Source organism: Stenella coeruleoalba (genome assembly GCF_951394435.1).
Source record: "Stenella coeruleoalba genome assembly, chromosome: 13".
NCBI classification, from domain to species: Eukaryota; Metazoa; Chordata; class Mammalia; order Artiodactyla; family Delphinidae; genus Stenella; species Stenella coeruleoalba.
In genome coordinates, this window is record NC_137159.1 from 7,824,917 (window position 1) to 7,845,991 (window position 21,075).

At 35.6% G+C, this 21,075-nt stretch overlaps 1 protein-coding gene across 2 annotated transcripts in view; it reads right to left on the minus strand.

The window, feature by feature from the left end:
- EIF5B (eukaryotic translation initiation factor 5B) overlaps positions 1 to 21,075 on the minus strand; it is a 68,197-nt gene that overhangs the window by 32,380 nt on the left and 14,742 nt on the right. For both annotated transcript variants that reach the window (XM_079941372.1, XM_079941371.1), the window contains exons 2-9: positions 13,226 to 13,351; positions 13,040 to 13,124; positions 11,694 to 12,369; positions 10,372 to 10,589; positions 9,813 to 9,963; positions 3,462 to 3,557; positions 2,667 to 2,756; positions 1,003 to 1,077 (exon numbers count right to left, since the gene is read on the minus strand). In XM_079941372.1, the coding sequence (XP_079797498.1) occupies positions 1,003 to 1,077; positions 2,667 to 2,756; positions 3,462 to 3,557; positions 9,813 to 9,963; positions 10,372 to 10,589; positions 11,694 to 12,369; positions 13,040 to 13,124; positions 13,226 to 13,351 (1,517 nt within the window). The remainder of the gene's footprint in view (positions 1 to 1,002; positions 1,078 to 2,666; positions 2,757 to 3,461; positions 3,558 to 9,812; positions 9,964 to 10,371; positions 10,590 to 11,693; positions 12,370 to 13,039; positions 13,125 to 13,225; positions 13,352 to 21,075) is intronic.

The following is a 21,075-nucleotide window of genomic DNA, read 5'->3' on the forward strand; positions in this document are numbered from 1 at the left end:
AATGCAGAATATAAACTCTTTCCAATCACATATGAAACATTCATAATAATTTACAGCCCAACAAATGGTTGGTTAAGTCGACGTATTTCAAAGGACAGAACCATGTATTTTTCTGATCACAATGAAGTAACAAAGATACGTAAAGTCCTCATTTTCATAAATTAAGAAATATACTTCTGGGCTTCCCTGGTGGCACAGTGGTTGAGAGTCCGCCTGCCGATGCAGGGGACACGGGTTCGTGCCCCGGTCCGGGAAGATCCCACATGCCACGGAGCGGCTAGGCCCATGAGCCATGGCCGCTGAGCCTGTGCGTCCGGAGCCTGTGCTCCTCAACGCGAGAGGCCACATCAGTGAGAGGCCCGCGTACAGCAAAAAAAAAAAAAAAAAAAAAAAAAAAAATATATATATATATATATACTTCTAAACAAATCACAGGTAAAAGTTAATATATCAAAATAGAAAATTTAATATATCAACGTATCAGACCTTACAGAATTTGGCTAAAGCCAGGCTTAAAGAAAAATCTGTAGTTTTAAAAAACGACTGAGAAAACAGAGCCAAATATTCATTTCAAAAAGTTAGCAAAAAGCCAGCAAATTAAACCCTAAAAGAGACAGGAAGAAATGACAAAAACACTTTTTATTCATAGTGATTAGGAACTAAACAATTCGTTTGTATTATCTTTGTATTATATTTTAAGTTCAAGAGGTTTTTTTGGTAGGCTAGCTTTAATAACTTATCCCCATTTGTAACATTATCACTCTGAGAAAAAATGTATTCTAAAGCCTAGGCAACTATCTTACAGATGACTTTCTGAAAAACCATTTATTAATAAAATCAGGATCCATATGAGGACTTAGGAACCATGGCAATGGAGAGAGCAAGACTGGTCTCTATCCCCAGGAATGTTCATACAGCTTTCATCATCGGGAGACTATTTCTTTAATATACACACCTCCAATAACCACTGGACTTATCAATGAGTGCTTACGAGCTACTCACCTGTTTCTCTCTCCTCATCACTAGCCATAGCTTCCCAATCATCCAATCCAGCATCCTCAGTTTCTTCTTCCTCTTCTGTAAATAAAATTTTCATTAAAGACACAGAATATATCTAGACAGATAAGATTGCTTTTAGAAAAAAAAAAATTACGTAGAAAACTATCCTGACATAAAGAAATAAATGTTTTAGTTATGCAAAAAGTATGTACACAATTTCATTACCTTTGGAACTAGTTTTCAATATACCTACCATGTTAAATCCTCTACTATTACTAAATGCTTCACAATTTCCTCGTGTTTTGAATACACTATATTAAACTTAATGCAGATTTCACATTTGAGGTAATTAAGATATTAGCAACTCATTGAAATGTTCCTTTAGATCTTGAAAAGGGTAAATGATGGCATTCAGTTCTTGAGGATAAAAGAAATTTCACATATATCTTCTTTTTGATCTTCAACCTATACTTTATACAGAAGAATGTACTGTTTATTTTGCTTTAACCTCTACAAATACATATAAATACAACTTAAATTACATAGTTGGAGGTACAAATCTACACTTCTATTCCAGTTGAAAATAAGAACAGTACGTTGTGCTTACAACCCAAAAAATAGCCAGAAAGGTATAATTTTGAATTTATAGACTTTAAACTCTCATTAACAAAAATGATTCTTTTTACTGAAATCTAATCAAGCAAAATTATTCTCAAATGAAAGGAAGATGAGATTGGGACACTGTAGTATTTGTTTCCCTGTCATAATTACTATTTGTCAACAAGTTTGGACACGCCTTCTTGAGGAGGAAATGAGTCAGAAACACATACCCCTAACTCCTCCTAAATTAGCAATTCTTTCTAGTGCTACAAATATCACCTAAAATAGGGAACTGCTGTTAAGTCTATCAATGTGAATTTCTCTAATCTCATCCTGTTAAGCTGAGGTGTGCCCAGGAAAATGATCCTTTTTATATTGAGAATAGGAGGGGAAGAAAAATAGGATCAGTAATACCTTTCACCAGTGTGGGTCAGTCTTAACATTCTCTAAAGCTGCTCCCATTCCTGTCTTTAAACACTGGAGATTCTCCTGATTTTACAAAACATACATTTAGCCGGCCTCTGGCTCTCCTAGCAACAGCTATCTCATGAATTAGAACAATGTTTATCTTAAAGAAAAAAAAAATCCAGAGATTTTCTCCAATCTCAAAACACACACACAAAATGAGTAAGTTGAATCCTCTTACTAATTTAGTAAACAGAAGCTGACCTCTATAAAGATTTTAAAATGCCAATTTTTATGACTCTTAATAAAAGTTCTAATTAAAAATGCTTCCAATTTGCTTCTGAAGGATTAAATAAAGAACTTTAGTTCTTCTTGGTACCGCTTAAGAATTCTGACCCATAAATAAAAACATCAGAAAAAATCCAAATACCTCTCTCTATCCTCTCTAAAAAACATTTTACCAACACTATTGTAAAGAACAAAAGTGATTCAAGTCTCACCTCTACACTTTTTACAGTGGAAATGAAATGATTTAGAGAAAAGAAAGAACTATGAAGAAGGCCATCCTGCCAGACATTTGGTTTCCCCAAACTAACGATAACCAAGACAACTTATGACACATCAGTGATATTTAACATATGTCAGTAGTCAACACTACTGACCTGGTTCAACAGGAGGTGGTGTCTCTTCTTTTTCAGGTACTCCTTGTTCCACAACTTCTACAGCAGCACTTAATTCCATTGGTTCACATACTGAAAAAAGGAACAGAAACCAAGTTAACAATACTTTTCAGTGCATAATTTCTGTTAGGATACTCTATTAAGTACTGAATAAAAACCAGTAGTACAACCTAAATTCTTTAGCAAGTTTAGAAAACATTTAAACATCAGCTATGCGTTGTTGTTTTTTTAAAGAGGAAACTAGTTTTTCTTTCTGCTCAAGAATAGAATGTAAAATTACAGAAGGTTGAGAAGGGAACAGAAAACATAAGAATGATAGTTGTGCTTTTCAGAGTTAAGAACAGTTATTCATAGCATAGGATTCACATTCTTCAAACAAAAGTACTTTTCCATTAACCTGTCATTTGAATACGTTGAGAATGATAATAACAAGAAACAAGGTACAGGAAGTAAGTTTCAGTATGCAATTCTGATTTGCTGATTTCTTTTTAAGACTTCTGAGAAAAAATGTATTCTAAAGCCTAGGCAACTATCTTACAAATGACTTTCTGAAAAACCATTTATTAATAAAATCAGGATCCATATGAGGACTTAGGAACCATGGCAATGGAGAGAGCAAGACTGGTCTCTATCCCCAGGAATGTTCATACAGCTTTCATCATCGGGAGACTATTTCTTTAATATACACACCTCCAATAACCACTGGACTTATCAATGTGTGCTTACGAAAAGGCAAACAAAACTGTTTCTAAATCACAGGCTATTTTGTATGCAAACCTTTATTTTCCAGCTGCTGTGGTGTTTTTTTCTTCTTTTTATCTTCATAAATTGGCCTCTTCTTTGGCAAAGAGTCTTTTGATGGCACTTCAACACCTGAGGGATAAAAATGGAAAATTTCAGGGTTTATACTACTTGCTTGTCACCTAAGAAATACTACTTAAGAAGATAACATTTTATTCACCTCAGAGATGCATACCCTAAAATATAAAGGAACATTCATGGAAAACCCTCTTTTGTAATGTAAGGTATTTTAAAATTTATTACGTTTAAATTCCATTTTTTTGGTGTCCAGTTCTATGACTTTTGACAAATGCATGTAGTTATGCAACCACCATCATAATGAAGATGCAGAACAGTTCCATCACCCTGTGCTGCTCTGGGAAGTTAAACCCTATCCACATCCTTATGCCCCTGGCAGCTACTGATCTGTTCTCCAACCCAAAACATGTGCTCTTTCCAGAAAGTCACAGAAATAACACTTTACAGTCTGGCTATCATCATAATGGATTTGAGTCATCCTCGTTACTATATGTACCAGTACTTCATTTCTTTTTATTGCCGAACAGCATTCCATTGTATGGATGTACCACAGTTCCCTTATTCGACAGACAGCTGAAGGACATTTGAGTTCTAGTTTTTGACAATTATGAATAAAGCTGTTAGGAACATTTGCATGCAGATTTTTCTGTGAACATTTCTCTGGGGTAAATACCGTGGAGTGGGAATGATGGGACATTAAGATAAATATGTACAGTTGACTCTTGAACAACATGGGCGTCAGGGCTGCCAACTCTCCGCGCAGCTGAAAATCTGCATATACCTTATAGTCAGCCCTCCGTATCCATGTTTCCTCCATATTCATGGTTCCGCATCCTCAGATTCAACCAATCACAAACTGTGTAGTTACTGTAGTATTATTGGAAAAAAATCCACCTATTAAGTAAACCCACACAGTTCAAACCCGTGTTGTTCAAGGGTCAACTGTATTTAAATTTGTAAGAAACTGTCAACTGTTTTCTAAAGTGGCTTTACAATTCTGCATTCCCACCAGTAATATATGAGAGTTCCAACTGCTCTTACCAGCATTTGGTAAAGACAGATGTTGGGTTCTTTTAAATTTACATATTCTAATAAATGTGTAGTGATATCTCACAGTGGTCTTAATTTGAATTTCCTAATGATGTCGAGCAGTCTTTCCATGTGCTTATACTGAATAGTTTCTTGGTGAAGTGTCTCTTCAAACTTTTGCCCATTTTTAAATAGGATTGTTTTTCTCATTGTTGAGTTTCGAGTTATCTTTATATATATTTTTATGCACACACACACACACAGTTATCACGTATGACTTTCAGGTATTTTCTTTGAATTCTCTCAATGGTGTCTTTTGCACAGCAAAAGTTTTTAACTGGACTTCAATTTTATAATTTTTTCCTTTTATGGATTATGCTTTTGAAGTTGTAACTAAGCACTCCCTGCCTAACACAAACTCACAAAGATTTTCCCCTATGTTTTCCTCTAAAAATTTTTTTTTTTTTTTTGTGGTACGCGGGCCTCTCACTGTTGTGGCCTCTCCCGTTGTGGAGCACAGGCTCCGGACGCACAGGCTCAGCGGCCACGGCTCACGGGCCCAGCTGCTCCGTGGCACGTGGGATCTTCCCGGACTGGGGCACGAACCCGTGTCCCCTGCATCGGCAGGCGGACTCTCAACCACTGCGCCACCAGGGAAGCCCTAAAAGTTTTTAAGTTGTATATTTTATATGTAGATCTACAATCCATTTTGAGTTAAATTTTATGTAACGATTGAGATTTAGGACTAAGTTTTTTTGTTTTGAGGTTTTTTTTTTTTTACACAATGTCTAACTGTTCCACTATCACTTGTTGCAAACATCATATTTTACCTACTGAATTGTCTTTTCCTATGACAGAAAAAAAAAACCCTGACCATACGTAGACTCTATCTGTTCTATTGATCTATTTGTCTATCCTTTTGCCAGTATCACACTGTACTGATTACTGTTTTTACAGTTAGTCTTGAAATCAGATAGTGAGTCCTCCAAGGTTTGTTCTTTTTCAAAAATACTTTGGCCATTCTAACTCCTTTATCTTTTCATACACATTTTAGAAATAGCTTATAGATATCCACAAAATATTCTGCTGCAATTTTGACTGAGATTGCACTGAATCTACAAATCAGTTTAGGAGAACTGATATCTTAACAACATCAAATCTTCCAATCCATGAATGCAACATCTCTCCATTTACACAGGTCTTCGATTATTTTCGTCAGTGTTTTATAGTTTTCAGCATATAGATTCCACAAATACTAAGTGTTTCAATTACTTTTATGGGGGGGGGTACTGTAAATGGTACCATTTTTAATTTTTACTGTTAATTGCAAGCATATAGAAATACAGTTGATATTTGCATACTGGTCTTATCTATAATCTTGTTAACCTCACTTATTAGCTGTAGGATTTTGTGGGGGGTAGATTCCATGGGATTTTCTATGTAGACAACTGTCATCTGTGAATAGACAGGTTTACTTCTTCCTTCCAGTCTACATGCCTTTATTTCTCTTTCTGCCCAATTGCCTGAGTTAGGACATTCCAGTGCAATGTGCAATGATTGTGATGAGAGTGGATATCCTTGCCTAAATCACAATATTAGTGTTTATTAGTATTCAGTCATTCACCAGTAACTGAAAATTGTTGTATGTTTTTTGTAAATGTCTTATATCAGGGAAGGAAGTTCCCTTCTATTCTCAGTTTGTGAATTTTTATTATACGTGAATGGTGAATTTTGTCAAATGATTCTTCTCCATCTATTGAGATGATCATGTAGATTTTCTTCTTTAGTCTATTAATATGGTGAACTATTTATTTATTTTTAAATACTGAACCAACCCTGCATTCCCAGGATAAAACCCACTTGGTCATGATAGATTAACCCTAAATATAAATATACGCACATAAACATAAATATTTATAAAGTTGACCCTTGAATAACAGGTCTGAACTACACAGATATTTATACTCAGATTTTTTTCACTAAATATGTATTATATTATAGTACTAGAAGATCCACTGCTGGTTCAATATGTGGACGTGGAACCGTGGATACAGAGGGCCGACTAGAAAATTATACACAGGTTTGTGCCTGCATGGAGAGTTGCCCCTAACCCCTAGATTGTACAAGGGTCAACTGTACTGCTGGAATCAAACTGCTAATATTTTGTGGAAAAATTCTGCATCTTTGTTCATGAGGGATATTGGTCTGCAGTTTTCCTTTCTCGTAATGTCTTTGTCTCACTATGATATAAGGGCATGCTGTCCTCATAAAATGAGTTGGGTAGTTCTGGAAGATAATGTTCATAACTAGCAATATTTCTTCCCTAAATATTTGTTAGAATTCCCAAGTGAAATCATAGAGGCCTGGAGTTTTCTTTGTTGGAAATTTTTTTTTAACTTAGATAAAATGTAAGTAGATATAGGAGTATATTTTTTAAACAGGTATAGGACTACCCAGGTTATGTATTTCTTTGCATGTTGGTTGTTTGTGTCTTTTAGCGGAATGTGTACTTGCTATATGCTTAGTAGTTACAGGCTAAAGGCTATGGAACAGACTAAAAAGGTAACCTGCTACACAATTCAGCGTAATTATCCGAAAATATCTGCAGATACACTAAGAACACATTTTGAGCTCAATTAATAAGTTTTATATTATTCTAGGTAATGAATGTGGTAAATAATATTTACCTAACAAGGCAGCTTTTAAAGATATGGTGAGACGTAGCATGTAGTATCTTTTCAATGAATGCACTTGTGGAGGGCCGTTAATGTCAGGTTAAGAAGTTTGGACACTTTTATTAACAGACAATAGGGAACCCATAAGAGGGCAAAAACTGAGCAACACTATGAAGAATAAGAAGAGAGACTAGGGCCAGAGATGCTACCTGAGAGACCATCTCTTCCAAGCCTGTCCTAAAGATTGATGCCAAGTTCACAATTTTAAATGATTTTCATCTAAACTTGTAAATACAAGTCAAGCTACTCCATAAAACAGCATTTCTGAGATTGGCAAATTACTCCCTACGTGGTCCTATCCCAATTTCTCCATGAGTGCTTCTAGCCTGTCAGATAGCCACAAGTCAAATCTGATATTTGGGTGCTAGTTGTACTCGAATTTGTTCTTTACTTTTGTTTTTTAAAAAGCTATATCCCCAACTGAGAATAAGACTTTCTGAAATCTAAGTACTGTGTTTCTCTACATTTACTGCTCCCAGCTGACCATATAATGCATAACAAAGAGCTGGTCACACAGATCAATTAAATCTCAGTTCTAGGTCCTTGGACAAGCTGTTAAAGTTTTCTGAGTCTCCATTTTTTCATCTATATGATGGGAATGAAGATATTTATGAGGAAATAATGTCAAAGGTAACATCAGGTATATACTAAATACATAATACATGGTAGCTCTTACTTTAATTATAGCATAAGCACGAAAATTACTATAATATAAAAATCTGTGGAACGTAAGGACAGGACATTAAGAGAGGTCCCAAAATATTCTTCTCAAAGGAGCAAAGACACTATTTTAAATCATCTTACCTGTCAAAAACATAAATGATTAAATGCTCAGATTATGGTCTCTAAACTAAAAGGAACCAAGGTTCCCTGGGTAAACAGTTGATTTCAAGGTCTAGAGGAGAAAATGTGCAAGATGAGCCTGGGATATCTCGTGGTGTTAGAAAGCAAGGAAGAGGTCCAAGAATACAGTAGTCAAGTGAAAAAGTCACAGGGACCAACCTGAATGACTTCCTGCTAGCCAAAGATGGTATAATTTGAGTATCAAAAACATAAATGGGGCTTCCCTGGTGGCGCAGTGGTTGGGAGTCCGCCTGCTGATGCAGGGTTCGTGGGTTCATGCCCCGGTCTGGGAGGATCCCGCGTGCCGCGGAGCGGCTGGGCCCGTGAGCTATGGCCGCTGGGCCTGCGCGTCCAGAGCCTGTGCTCTGCGGCGGGAGAGACCGCGGCAGTGAGAGGCCCGTGTACCGCAAAAAAAACCAAACCAAAACAAAACAAAACAAAACCATAAATGACTTTAGGAGATGAAAACATATCAATTATATAAAACTCCATTAAGATAAAATGATATACATCCAAAGCAAAATTAAATTCTAAATTTAATACTAAACCTCCACTGGTCACCTTTGGAGGTTAAGGGGACATCAACTTATTATTTTACAAATTAGTAAAGAAAGGGAAAGAATTAAGCATATACTCTGGTTTTCCTGCATGAACTGTATTTCAGGGAAAGCTTTTCTTTAGAGAAAGATTCTAGCTAATAAATGCAGAAAGAATGACACACTATCACAATTCTTTAATTCCTAACAAAGTACTGGATATAGGCAATGATCACCAATTGGAATTAAAATTATTAGATGAAAAGTCAATGAAGAACTTTTCTAATGGACAAGGCTGCCAATAGCTAAACTCACTGATCAATCTTGACATCACCAGAAGGCAAGCAGATCACGTGCCTCCTCACATGAGGCACTTTAGGTGGTAAAGCACCATTAAGAAGTAGCCAAACTGCTAGATCTAAAAAATTACAAGGTATAGAGAAATAAGTTAGCCAACACCAGGAGAATGCAAATAGACAAATCCAGGATAGGAGAAATTCTAGGAAAACATCCAGTATCTTCAACAAATAAATCCATGCCAAAAATAGGGGTGGTACTGGTATCAATGAGAGACAGACATTATCAACCAAATACAACACATGAATTTAATCTGGATCCTGATTTGAACAAATCAATTATAAAAGACATTTTGGAGATAAGTGGAAAAAACTAGACATGGACAACATCAAGATATCAAGGAACTTTGTTTAATATAATAATACATACTACACTTATATTAAAAAGTAAAATGTCCTTATCTGTTAGGTATACACACTAAAGTAAAATGTGAGTAAACCCATAATGGCATCTGGAATTCACTTTCAAATACTCCAGGGGAAAAAAGTGGGTGGAGGGGGGACAAAACAAGAATGGTAAATGGTGATAATTGTTGAAACTGAGTGATGTCTACACGGGGACTCATTTTACTATTTTGTATTTTCATTTACAGACATACTATCATTTACACACAAATTTTTACCACAGTATAGATGTCATCTCCCTAAATAATGAAATTATCTCACCTATTCCTTATATTATTATTGGACTTTTTCACAGCATTTTCATAGAATTCTCCTTCTGATTCAATTCTCCTTTTGACCATTATAGAGATATAACTGCATGAGAGAAGTTTCTAGAGCATTCAGTTAATTAAGAACACCACCTACCCTGAGCTTGTAGAAGTTTAAGGGTAGCTTCGGCTCTGGCTCTGGCTTCTCTCTGGGATTTAGTTAAAAGTTTCCCTTCTTTTTTCAAGCGTTCTTTTCTTTCCTTTTCTTTTTGCTTTTTCCTCTCTCTTTTTTCTTGTTCCAATCTTTCCTATAAAAGAATATGCATCAGACAAAAACTGTATTAGCTTAATGAATTACAAAATTTAAACATAAACAACCCAAATTTCTAACAAAGCTCTTGAGATACATGCAAAGTATTATGTTAGGAGCTTCCAAATGAAAGTACTTTAAATGTTGTACATAATGAGTATTAATTAGTATCACATGAGAGTCGACTATGTGTTGGCAATGATGCACAAGCAACTCCTGTCTGTACCTGAGGAAATAAGGTAGGATTTTCTCTACCCCTTCATCTTATTATTTATATCTGAACAATAATGTAACTGAAATACCATACAACTAAGAAATTTTTAGAATTAGAAAGCTAGAGATATTTTACGAGAAGCGGATTTAAGTAAAATACCAAGTCAAAGTCAGCAGCTTCACAATGACATACCTCTTCTTTACGCTTGGCTTCCAATTCTTCAAGGCGTTTTATCCGTTCTTCCTCTTCTCTCTTCTGTCTTTCCTCTTCTTCTTTAAGCTTAGCCAGAGCTTCCTGCATAGCCTTAACTGTGGCTTTGCTAGGTCCTTTTTTCTTCTCTTTTTCTTTTTCTTCCTTTTCTCCTTTCTTTTTCTTCTTATCTTTTTTCTTTTTGTCTCCTTCATTGTCATCTACCAAAAAAGAAGAGAGGCAAAGAATATTTTTAAAAGTTGTTTCCTACGGCAATGGTAAGCAAACCCCAGAGTGCAGGAACCATAATGGGCCAGGGCTGATGCCAGCAGCAGGCTAAGGGCTTTGGATATCTAGGCCCTCTGAGCACTTGAGTAACCAGAAGAGCTCCAAACAACCCAGCTGGCCTCCTTAGAAGCCTACAATGCTGGTGCTACTCTGAGTTGTCCTGAGGGATTCAAGAAGATGTGAGGATCCTGTCATCAGGGAGAAGATATACAGTACCTAACGTATCTTCTAAATCCATGGTGTCTGAATTCATAAATTCTGTAGCTAGTTTTGCTTCTGTAAGATGGGGATGATAAGAATGATGCCTACCTTAAGGGGACAGACATTAGAAGAATAAAATACAAAAATATAAATATATTCCAAGAACTCTATAGCATTATGCTAAAGAATTAAAGATTATGAAGCTACTTTCTTGATGGTTCTCCTCAAACATGTCCAGACAGTAAAAATTTGAGTGGTTAAAAAGCTATGTCAATTTTCCCATTAAAAGTTTTCTAGTCTAAAGAAAAATTATATAAGTCATTTGATCTTTGTTTCCATTCTGAATAAGGGGGAAATTTAACTAGAAAGCTTCTTTTTTGCTAATTGGTTCTGGTACAAAAAAGTGCCTCAGTATTGCTTAAAAGATGTTAACTAATTTCGGCATGTTACTTTTCCATTTCATAGACCAAATTAGGTTTTTAAAAACAGGAAAGAATTCAGATATTATCTCACACTGAGGCATCAAAAGGAAGAGTAAATTTTTCATTAGGCAACTTCCAGCCTTCATGAGCAGCAAAAAACTGTTTTCCACGGTGAAATTCCGTAAAAATCCTAGTGTGTGCACAAATCATTTGAAAGATATTTTATACTACATACATAAATGTTTAACAGTGAAAATCAATTAAAGGAGTACTTAGACCTAATTTTAAGTTTCTTACAATTTAGTACCTTTATAAGCAAGGACAAACAACAAAATGACTTTGGGGCATAATAATCAAAACTTAGGCTGATTATGAATCCAAGCCTTTTGCCCTTTCCTCGATATTATTACCAACCTTCTGCAGCTGTGGGAGCCTCTCCTTTCTCTTCAGAGGCAGGAGGTGCTCCAGAATCAAGAGTCACTTTGGATTTTACAGCTTCCTCTTCAGATTTCCTTTGAGATTCTTTTGGTTTACTCTGATCCTTTTTACCAGATTCTAGCTCTTCTTTTTCTTTCAGCTTCCGTAGTTTTGCCTTTTCTTCATCCCGCTTTTTTCTCTCACGCTCTTTCTTTTCTGCCTTCTTTTGAGCCATTGTCTTAATTTTGAAGGAGGAGTCGTCATCTTCATTCCCACTCTCTACATTAGGACCTGGCTTATTTTTCTGATTCTTTTTCTGTCCTTTCCTGGACTGCAAAACTTCATCTGATTCATCACCACTTTCACCAGAAGAATGTACTCTCATACAATCTTTAATTCTTTTACTGTTATCCTCATCCTCTTCTGACCCATCCTGCTTCTTATTCGATTTTTGAGCTTTCCCTTTAGCTTTTTTGGAGAGTTTACTAAAATCATCATCATCATCACTCCCAGAGTACATTTCCATTTTGGGTTTTGCAGTCTTTTTTGATTTTGAATCTTTATCTTCCAATTCTTCACTATCATTATCTTCAAAACTTTGTTTTTTGCCTTTCTGTCCTTTCTTTTTTTTATCTTGTTTTGAGGTGAATTCATCTTCATTATTTTCTGTTGGCTAAAAAATTTCCATTGTTAGAAATATTAACAGAGTTATACTTTATTTTTTTTATTAATTGAAACTCCTCAAAGTCATGTACTTCGTTAAGTACACATGGAAAAATTATCGAAATAATTTTAAAATAAAGTTGTTTTTACAAGAATATAAAACTCAAGCAAGTACCAGAAGCTAGCCTAGGCCTCAGGTACATCTCATAATCACTGTAAATTTCAGAATCCAGGCACTCTGAAGCAAACACTAATCACCAGTCCACATTTATTACCTTCTTCAAATGGCATAAAAAGCCTAAGGGGAAAATTGAAAGAAAAAATATCCATCCCTCTCTCATTACTCTGAGGCTTATCCAATTTCAAAGGATGGAAAGAAGTATCAATAATATAGAAAACTGCGGGTAGAGTTGGGAAATGTTATATTTCCAAATGCACCAATTTTATAAATAGACAACATATCACAAAATACCTTTAGATTCCCAAATAAAGCATCTTTATATTTGTGAAAGGTTTTAAAATGCATTATTGTTTCCCTAAAAACTGTTTTCCCCCTTTGGCATCAAATTTTATGGAAACTTTTAACTAACACATATATGTTGCTCAAAGGTTTCCAAAAGCAGTCCCTAAAACTGGAGCTACGAAGAAGCATAAACAGGTAACAACAATCTGTATTTCACCTTTGCTGTAGCAGTTTCTCTGTCAGCTTTGATGCCTTGAGCTTCCCAAGACAATTCTTCCAGTTCTTTCAGGATATCGTCTTCACTAGAAATGGATTAAAATATATTTTGAGGTACTGTATTAGTTTAATAAGTAAATCTAGTACGAAAGCTAATAAAAATCAAATATATTTAAAATATACTTACTCAAAATCTTGCTTTTTTTTCTCCTTTTTCTTTTTCCCCTTTGCCTTTTGAGGTTCCTGTTCCTTAGCAGCACCAGCTCCTTCTATTTCTGCAGCCAAGGCATCGAGATCAATGTCATCCTTGGCACTTAAATGAAAACACAGAAGACCTAAATGTTACTCCAGAGCAAAATAATCTGTCACATTCACTTACAGAGAATTTTTTTTTTCACTTTAGCCTTTTTCATGCATTAGCAGCCCACTGAGAAAAATCACTTGGCAAGTTCTTTCATGACAACACTTGAGTTATAACTACTCATAAGCCTCTCTGTATCTGCTTCAATAAAGTTTGAGTTACACTCAAACCCAGAAAGAGTTATAATGAACAGCTCCAGGAAGAAAATCTAGGTAATCAAGAAAAGGAAATTCATGCTTGTATTCAAGTAACCCTAAAAAAGAAAAAAGAAGAAAGAAAGGAAAAGAAAAGGAAATTCACTTTTGTTGATACCAAAGTTTTTTTTGTTGAGTGTCTGAATGGAATTATTTATAAAATGAAGAAAAGTTAAAAGAGAAAAAGATTCTTATTATTTGATTATCAATAACACCTAAATCTTTGGAAACCTTTGCATTTTTACTTGGAATAGCAAAAATTTTAGAGCTGAAAGGGACTTTCATCTAGTCTCTCATTTTACCAAAGGGAAAACAAGATGCACAAAGTTTGAATGCTTTCAGCAAAACATCACCACACATCCAAATCTAAATAAATTAGGAATGATTCAGTAAATAAAATACCCCAAAATCCAGAACCAAACCTGGTCACAATCTTTTACATTCCTGGTTTCATTTCTGGTTCCATCCCACAATGTCCTCCATCTACCAATATTACTTGGAGTAATAAACCAAACTAAGTTCCAGTTAAAACCTACAGAAAACAAAGGAGGTCAGTCTGAGATGTACAAGTAGAAAAGGTGTATGAATTCAAATAAATGATACAATCAGAAAACAAAGACCTCATGCAACAGAGCCTCCACTGGTGGATGCCTTGTTGTGAAGATGCTTCACTTCAATAAAGATAATTCCTAATATGATAAACATAAAGATTATGTAACAAGACACGGAGGACACAGAATTTATCCTCAAGGAGCTTCACAGAAGAGACAGAGAGAGAGAGAGAGAGCAAACGAGTAAAAAACCAGAAATTGCAAAATGCTAAATGCCATGAATTAAAGGAATTTAATGCTTTTACAGGTGACCAGAATTGAAATGTGTTCCCTTTTGTCCTACATTTTAGACAGTGTATTTAAGGGGGATCATAGAACACTGAACCACTGTACTGGTGGTGACTTCCCAAAGCACCAAATCCAGAATGAGAAAGTCAGACACTTCCTAGCAGAGGAGAAACCTAGACCCAAGTTACTGAAGGAGAAAAAGGAGTTAACCAGGCAAAGAGAGTGCATATATCAGACACAATGAGCACAAAAACCTAAAGGTAATACATGTATGCTGCCTCAGGAGGACTCATTAAAAGGTATCTGAATCAACTGAGAAGCTTTTTGTAGGTTACTGATTTCTTGAGCCCACTCAAGCTAGGGAACCAGAAACTGGGGGTCGGAGCTAGGCAGCGTATTTTTAGCAATCTTTCCAGGTCAGATTTGAATGGTTTTTCTTTCTTTATAAAAGAAGAAACTGAGGCACAGAGAACTTGTCCAGGATCACACAAGGCAGAGATGGGATTTGAACCCAGGAAGTTCTGATTCCGAAGTCAAAGACAGTAACCCTGCTGGCATAATCAAATTTGCATTTCAGAAAGCTACCTCTGGTATAAATGATAGGGCAGAATCCCAACTAGTCAAGCAGCAGGAAAAGGTAGGAAGCTTTTCTAGCTAATTGGGATGACAAACACACATCTGACTTGCAGCAGTGGCAGGCAAGATGAAGATATATGAATCAGATAAATACTAAGGAGATCAATCAGCAACACAAATGACCAACTGGTTGTATATAGAAAGGGGGAGGGAAGAATCAAGGATAATTCTCAGGTCTCATCAGGTAACAGAAACCTTAGTCTGGCCCAGCATCAACCATCCGGCCCAGCAGCATGAGATCAACCAGTACCATCTCCAAAGGCAGCTCTGCCAATATTCCACACTACAGCAGATTCCGAGACAGGGTGACAAGGGAAGGTAGTTAATGATCGATGCTTGGCACCTCACCTCCAAAAACTTGCCAGTCCTCATCTGACTCTATTCACCTCATAAAAATAGTCTGTGATTTGCTATACTGCCACAGTATTCATTAACAAACATCTCCAGAATAACAAAACATTGGACTACATCTGTATGCTGCTGAGTTTGAAAAGCTCTTCTGGCTAGTAATAGAAATTAACAGCTTCTGAGTGCTTACTGTTTATCAGGAATTGTGCTGACCAATTATTAGACATACTGTATGTCATTTAATCCTCAAAACAACTCTATTAAATTAAGCTTAAAGATGATGATACTTTATAAAAGGCATCCAGCTAGAAAGTTACATACCAGGAACTCAAGCCCAAATCTGACACCAAGATTGTACTGACTTCCTAGAAAATGGGAAATACAGTAATCAAGTTTCTGAAAATTATTTGACACAGCTACAAAATATATCAATGATATAACAACATGCTTAACAGTCTTACCTACCATGGTTTCTAAAGTGTTCTTTCAATGTGTACTGAACTTCCTACCCCTGATTCAAGAGAATGTCCTAAAATGTCAACCATATTACAAAAGTTCATGAAAGTGACACATAACATCAGTTATTTAACTTGAGACTTTTATACTCTACCTACATTTCAGCCCTACTTTTCTACCTACCCATTACATACTACAGCTTAAAGATTTCAGTAAACCAAGAGTCAAATCTACAATCCAGTCATGCTGATAATGAAAGCTTTAAAACCTTTAAGGAATGTGTAAGAGTATTTTTATGTAGGTACATCTTTCTGCAGATCATTTTTCCTTTATCAAAGCTACAGTATTCTTACTAATATTTGCCCTTCCAGCCCCAATCCTTTATTCTAAACTTACTGCAGACTTCCAGAAATAAAAGGCAATTTTCTATGGTATTCAACTCAGTGTTTTCACAGGCCACATTCCTCCATCATCAGGACAGAAAAAATGTTATAACTTAATGGCCTTTAAACAGTGAAGCTATTGGGACTTCCTTGGTGGCGCAGTTGTTAAAAATCTGCCTGCCAATGCAGGGGACATGGGTTTGATCCCTGCTCCGAAAAGATCCCACATGCCACGGAGCAACTAAGCCCGTGCGCCACAACTACTGAGCCTGTGCTCTAGAGCCCTCACATCACAACTACTGAAGCCCACACGCCTAGAGCCCGTGGCTCCGCAGCAAGAGAAGCCACCGCAGTGAGAAGCCGATGCACCGCAACAAACAGTAGCCCCTGCTTGCCGCAACTAGAGAAAGCCCATGCACAGCAACAAAGACCCAATGCAGCCAGAAATAAGAATTAATTTTTTTTAAATGAAGCTATTAAAAATATTGCATATGTAGTTTTTTTAAGAAACAGCCAAACTACTTTCTAAAGTGGCTTCACCATTTAATATTCACAACAACAATGAATGGAGATGTGTATTTTTTCCACATCCAGTATTTAGTATTTTTCCACAACCAGCCGGTATTTAGCATTATGGCTACTTTTCCTTTAAGCTGTTCTAATAGATGTGTGGTGCTATCAAGGTCTTCCTTTGCATTTCCTTAAAGGCTAGTGAAGTTAAACATTTTTTGGTCTACTTTGCCATACATATACATTCCGTGAAATGTGTCTTCATATCTTTTACCCTTTTCTAATTGGATTGATTTTCTTTTAATGTTGAGTTTTGAGAACTCTTTATATGCCCTTTATGAGTCATCAGTCAGCTATGTGGTTTACATATACTTTCTTCCAATTTGTAGCTTGTCTTTTCATCCACTTAACAGGGTTTTTTAACCAGAGCAAAAATTTTGAATTTTCATGAGGTACCATTTATCAAGCTTTTTCTTTATGCTTTTGGTGTCATGAAAAAGAACTCTGCACCAACTCATAGGTCCTGAAGATTTTTAACTATGTTATATTCCAAAAGTTGGGTATTTTAATGTTTTGTATTTTGATCTTTTGCCTATGGTTATCCAACTGCTCCAGCAACATTTCAACTATCCATCCTATATACATAAAATTGCTTTTGCACCTTTGTCAAAATCCACTTGGCTATACTTGTATGGGGCTATTTCTAAGTCCTCTATTCTGCTCTATTGATTTATGTCTTTCCCTCTGACACTAATAAACTGTCATGATTAAGGTAGCTACACAAAAAGTCTTGAAATCAGAGTGATTGCTTTTATTCTTCTTTTTCAGAATTGTTTTATCTATTATTAATTCCTTCAAACTTTTCAAATAAAATTTGGAATATTCTTGTGTGAATTTACAAAAAGAATCTTGCTGTAATTTTTTTAATATTATTTTTTTTTAATTTTTGGCTGTGTTGGGTCTTTGTTGCTGTGCACGGGCTTTCTCTAGTTGTGGTGAGTGGGGGCCACTCTTCATTGTGGTCCATGGGCTTCTCATTGCCGTGGCTTCTCTTGCTTCAGAGCACGGGCTCTAGGTGCGTGGGCTTCAGTAGTTGCAGCACACGGGCTCAGCAGCTGTGGCACACAGGCTTAGCTGCTCCACGGCATGTGGGAACTTCCCGGACCAGGGCTCGAACCCATGTCCCCTGCATTGGCAGGTGGATTCTTAACCACTGCGCAACCAGGGAAGTCCGTCTTGCTGTAATTTTAATAGTAACTGCATTAACTGTATGTGAATTTAAAGAAAACCAACATCTTTATTATGTTGAGTTTTCCAATCCATGAACACCATATTTCTCCATTTATTTAGATCTTCTTTGATTTCTTTCATCAGTGTTTTGCGATTTTCACAAAATTCGTATTTAATTTTTAAAGTAATCTGAAGTGGTATTTTTAATTTCTGTTTCTACATACTCATTTCTAATATACAAAATGTGACTGAATTTTTTTATGTTTATCTGGTATACTGCAACCTTGTTGAACCCACTTATTAGTTCTTTGCACTAAGCAAGGAGTTATGATTTGAAATTAAAAGTACAACCCACCCCCCAAAAAAAACTAGACTTCATCAAAATTTAGAATATTTGCTGTGCAAAAGACCATATGAAGGGAATTTAAAAAAACAAGCCACAAAGTGGAAGAAAATATCTGCAAACTACATATCTGAAAAAAAACCTAGTATCTAGACTATGTAAAGAACTCTCAAAACACATCAGTAAAAACCCAAACAATCCAATTAGAAAATGGACAAAAGGCATGAAAAGACATTTCACTAAAGAGTATTTACAGATGGCAAATAAAGGATGTTCCACATCAATAGCCATTTGGAAAATGCAAATTAAAATCACAATGGGATATCACTACACCATCAGAATGTCCTCTCCCCAAACAACAGTGGTGATAACCAGTGTTTGCTGAAGATGAAGAGGACCTGGATCACGCACACATTGCTAGTGAAAATGTAAGCTGGTACAGCCACTCTGGAAAACAGTCTATCATTTTCCTGGAAAACTAAAAATGTACTTACCATATAACCCAGCAATTGCACTCATGCACATTTATCCCAGGGTAACAAAAAATTTATCTCATGCAGAAACTTGTAGACAAATGCTTGTAGCAGCTTCATTTGCAACAGCCAAAAACTGGAAACAACCCACATGTCCTTCACAATGGGTGAATGGTTAAATAAACTGTGGTTCATCCCCATTCCATGGAATACTATTCAGCAATAAAATGGAATGAACTATTGATACATGCAACAACTTGGACGGATCGCAAGAAAATCAGACTGACTGGAAAGAAGCCAATTCCCAGAGGTTATATACATATATGATTCCACTTATAAAATTTTTTATTTTCAAAAATTCATATAAGTACAGAAAAGATTCATGGTTACTAGGGTTTAGTGAGAGGAGGTGCACAGAAAGGAGATGATTATGGTTACAAATGAACAACATGAGAGATCCTTGCAGTGATGGTCTGTATTTTGACTGTGGTAGTGAATATACAAATCTGCACATGTGATAATACTGTATAACACTAAACACAAACATACACGTGTGCTAGTGCAAGTGAAACTGGGAAAATCTGAATATGATCAGTGAACTATATCAGTGTCAATATCCAAGTTGTGATACTGTACAGTTTTACAAGATGTTATCATTAGAGGAAACCAAATAAAAGACACAGGAATCCCTCTGTATTAATTCTTACAACTGCGTGTGAATCTATAATAATCTTAAAAGTTTAATTAACAAAACTGAACACTGTTTAAAGGAGAAGGCAAACCTCAAACTGAGAAAAAAAAATGTTTGCAATACATATATCTGATGAAAGATTTGTCTATAATATATAAAAAAATTCCTATGACCCAACATTAAAGAACACAATTTTTAAATGGGCAAATGATTTCAACACTTAACCAAATGAGATATAATGATGGGAAATAAACACATGACAAGATGGTCAGTAACACTAGCTAATAAGGAAATGTAAACAAAATCACAATGAGATGCCACTACACAGCCACCAGAATGACTAAAATGAAGGGCTGATAATATTAAGTGTTGAGAGAGGATGTGGAGCAACTGGAACACACCTCAAGAGAGAATGCAAAACTGGCACAGCCACTTTGGAAAAGACAGTTTGGCAGTTTCTTCAAGTTAAACATACACACTTACCATATGACCCAGCAATCCCACTCCCAGGTATTTACCTAAGAGAAACGAAAACATATGTCCACACAAAGACTTGTACTCAAATGTTCACAGCAGCTTTATTCATAATCACAAGAAGCTGGGAAAAAAACCCTAAATATCCAACTACCAGATAATTCATAAACAAATTGTCATCTACCCACACAAAAGGATACTACTCAATGATAAAAGTAAAGAATGTTACACACACCAACATGGATGAATCTCAAGAGATTATTTCACATGACACCCAGCCAGCCAATAAAGGCTACATTCTCTATGATTCTAGTTATAGGAATTTTTAGAAAAGTGAAAACTACAGTGACCCCCCCCACACACACAAAACACAAAAGCTACAGTGATTTTTGGCCAGAAAGGACTGCCTACAAAGGGTCATGAGGGAACTTTTTGGGTTAATGGAAATATTCAGTATCATGATTGTGGTGAAAGAAGCACAACTGTATAATTTATCAAAGTTTATTAACGCCACACTTTAACTTTGTGTATTTTATGTCAATTACACCTCAAAGAAGAGAATTTAAATTTCTAGGGATACTATAAAAACGGATGAGAAGTTACAGAATGGATTTATCAGTTTACTGAAAACAGTTAAGGTTAAAATTACATATACCTAATATAAGTCATTTTACCCATTTTTATAAGTTATGAAAATAAGAATCAACATATAATATTTTTATAACACCTTAATTTCTATTAACACAATGTAATATGTAACTAAAATGACATTACTGTGAAGGAATCTTTTAAAAACATGGTATTTCTTTATTAATTGTATGTAAAAGGCATGTGATCAACTTTGGTGCTTGGCTTTTTGGAATAATCAAAAATCATGCATAAAAATAAAAAATGAGACACTTCACTTTGAGATCAATACACTAAAGCCTTTTAAATACACATAATATAACCAAAAAAAACGTTCATTGTAAAGAAGTAAAAGAAAAATTAACCTGTTTGCAAATCTCCTCTCAACTCCAAACTGGCAAATTTTATTTATTAATGACAGACATTTTCCACTAAAAAGTTGTCTGATTTAAGTTCTACAAGAACATAGGAA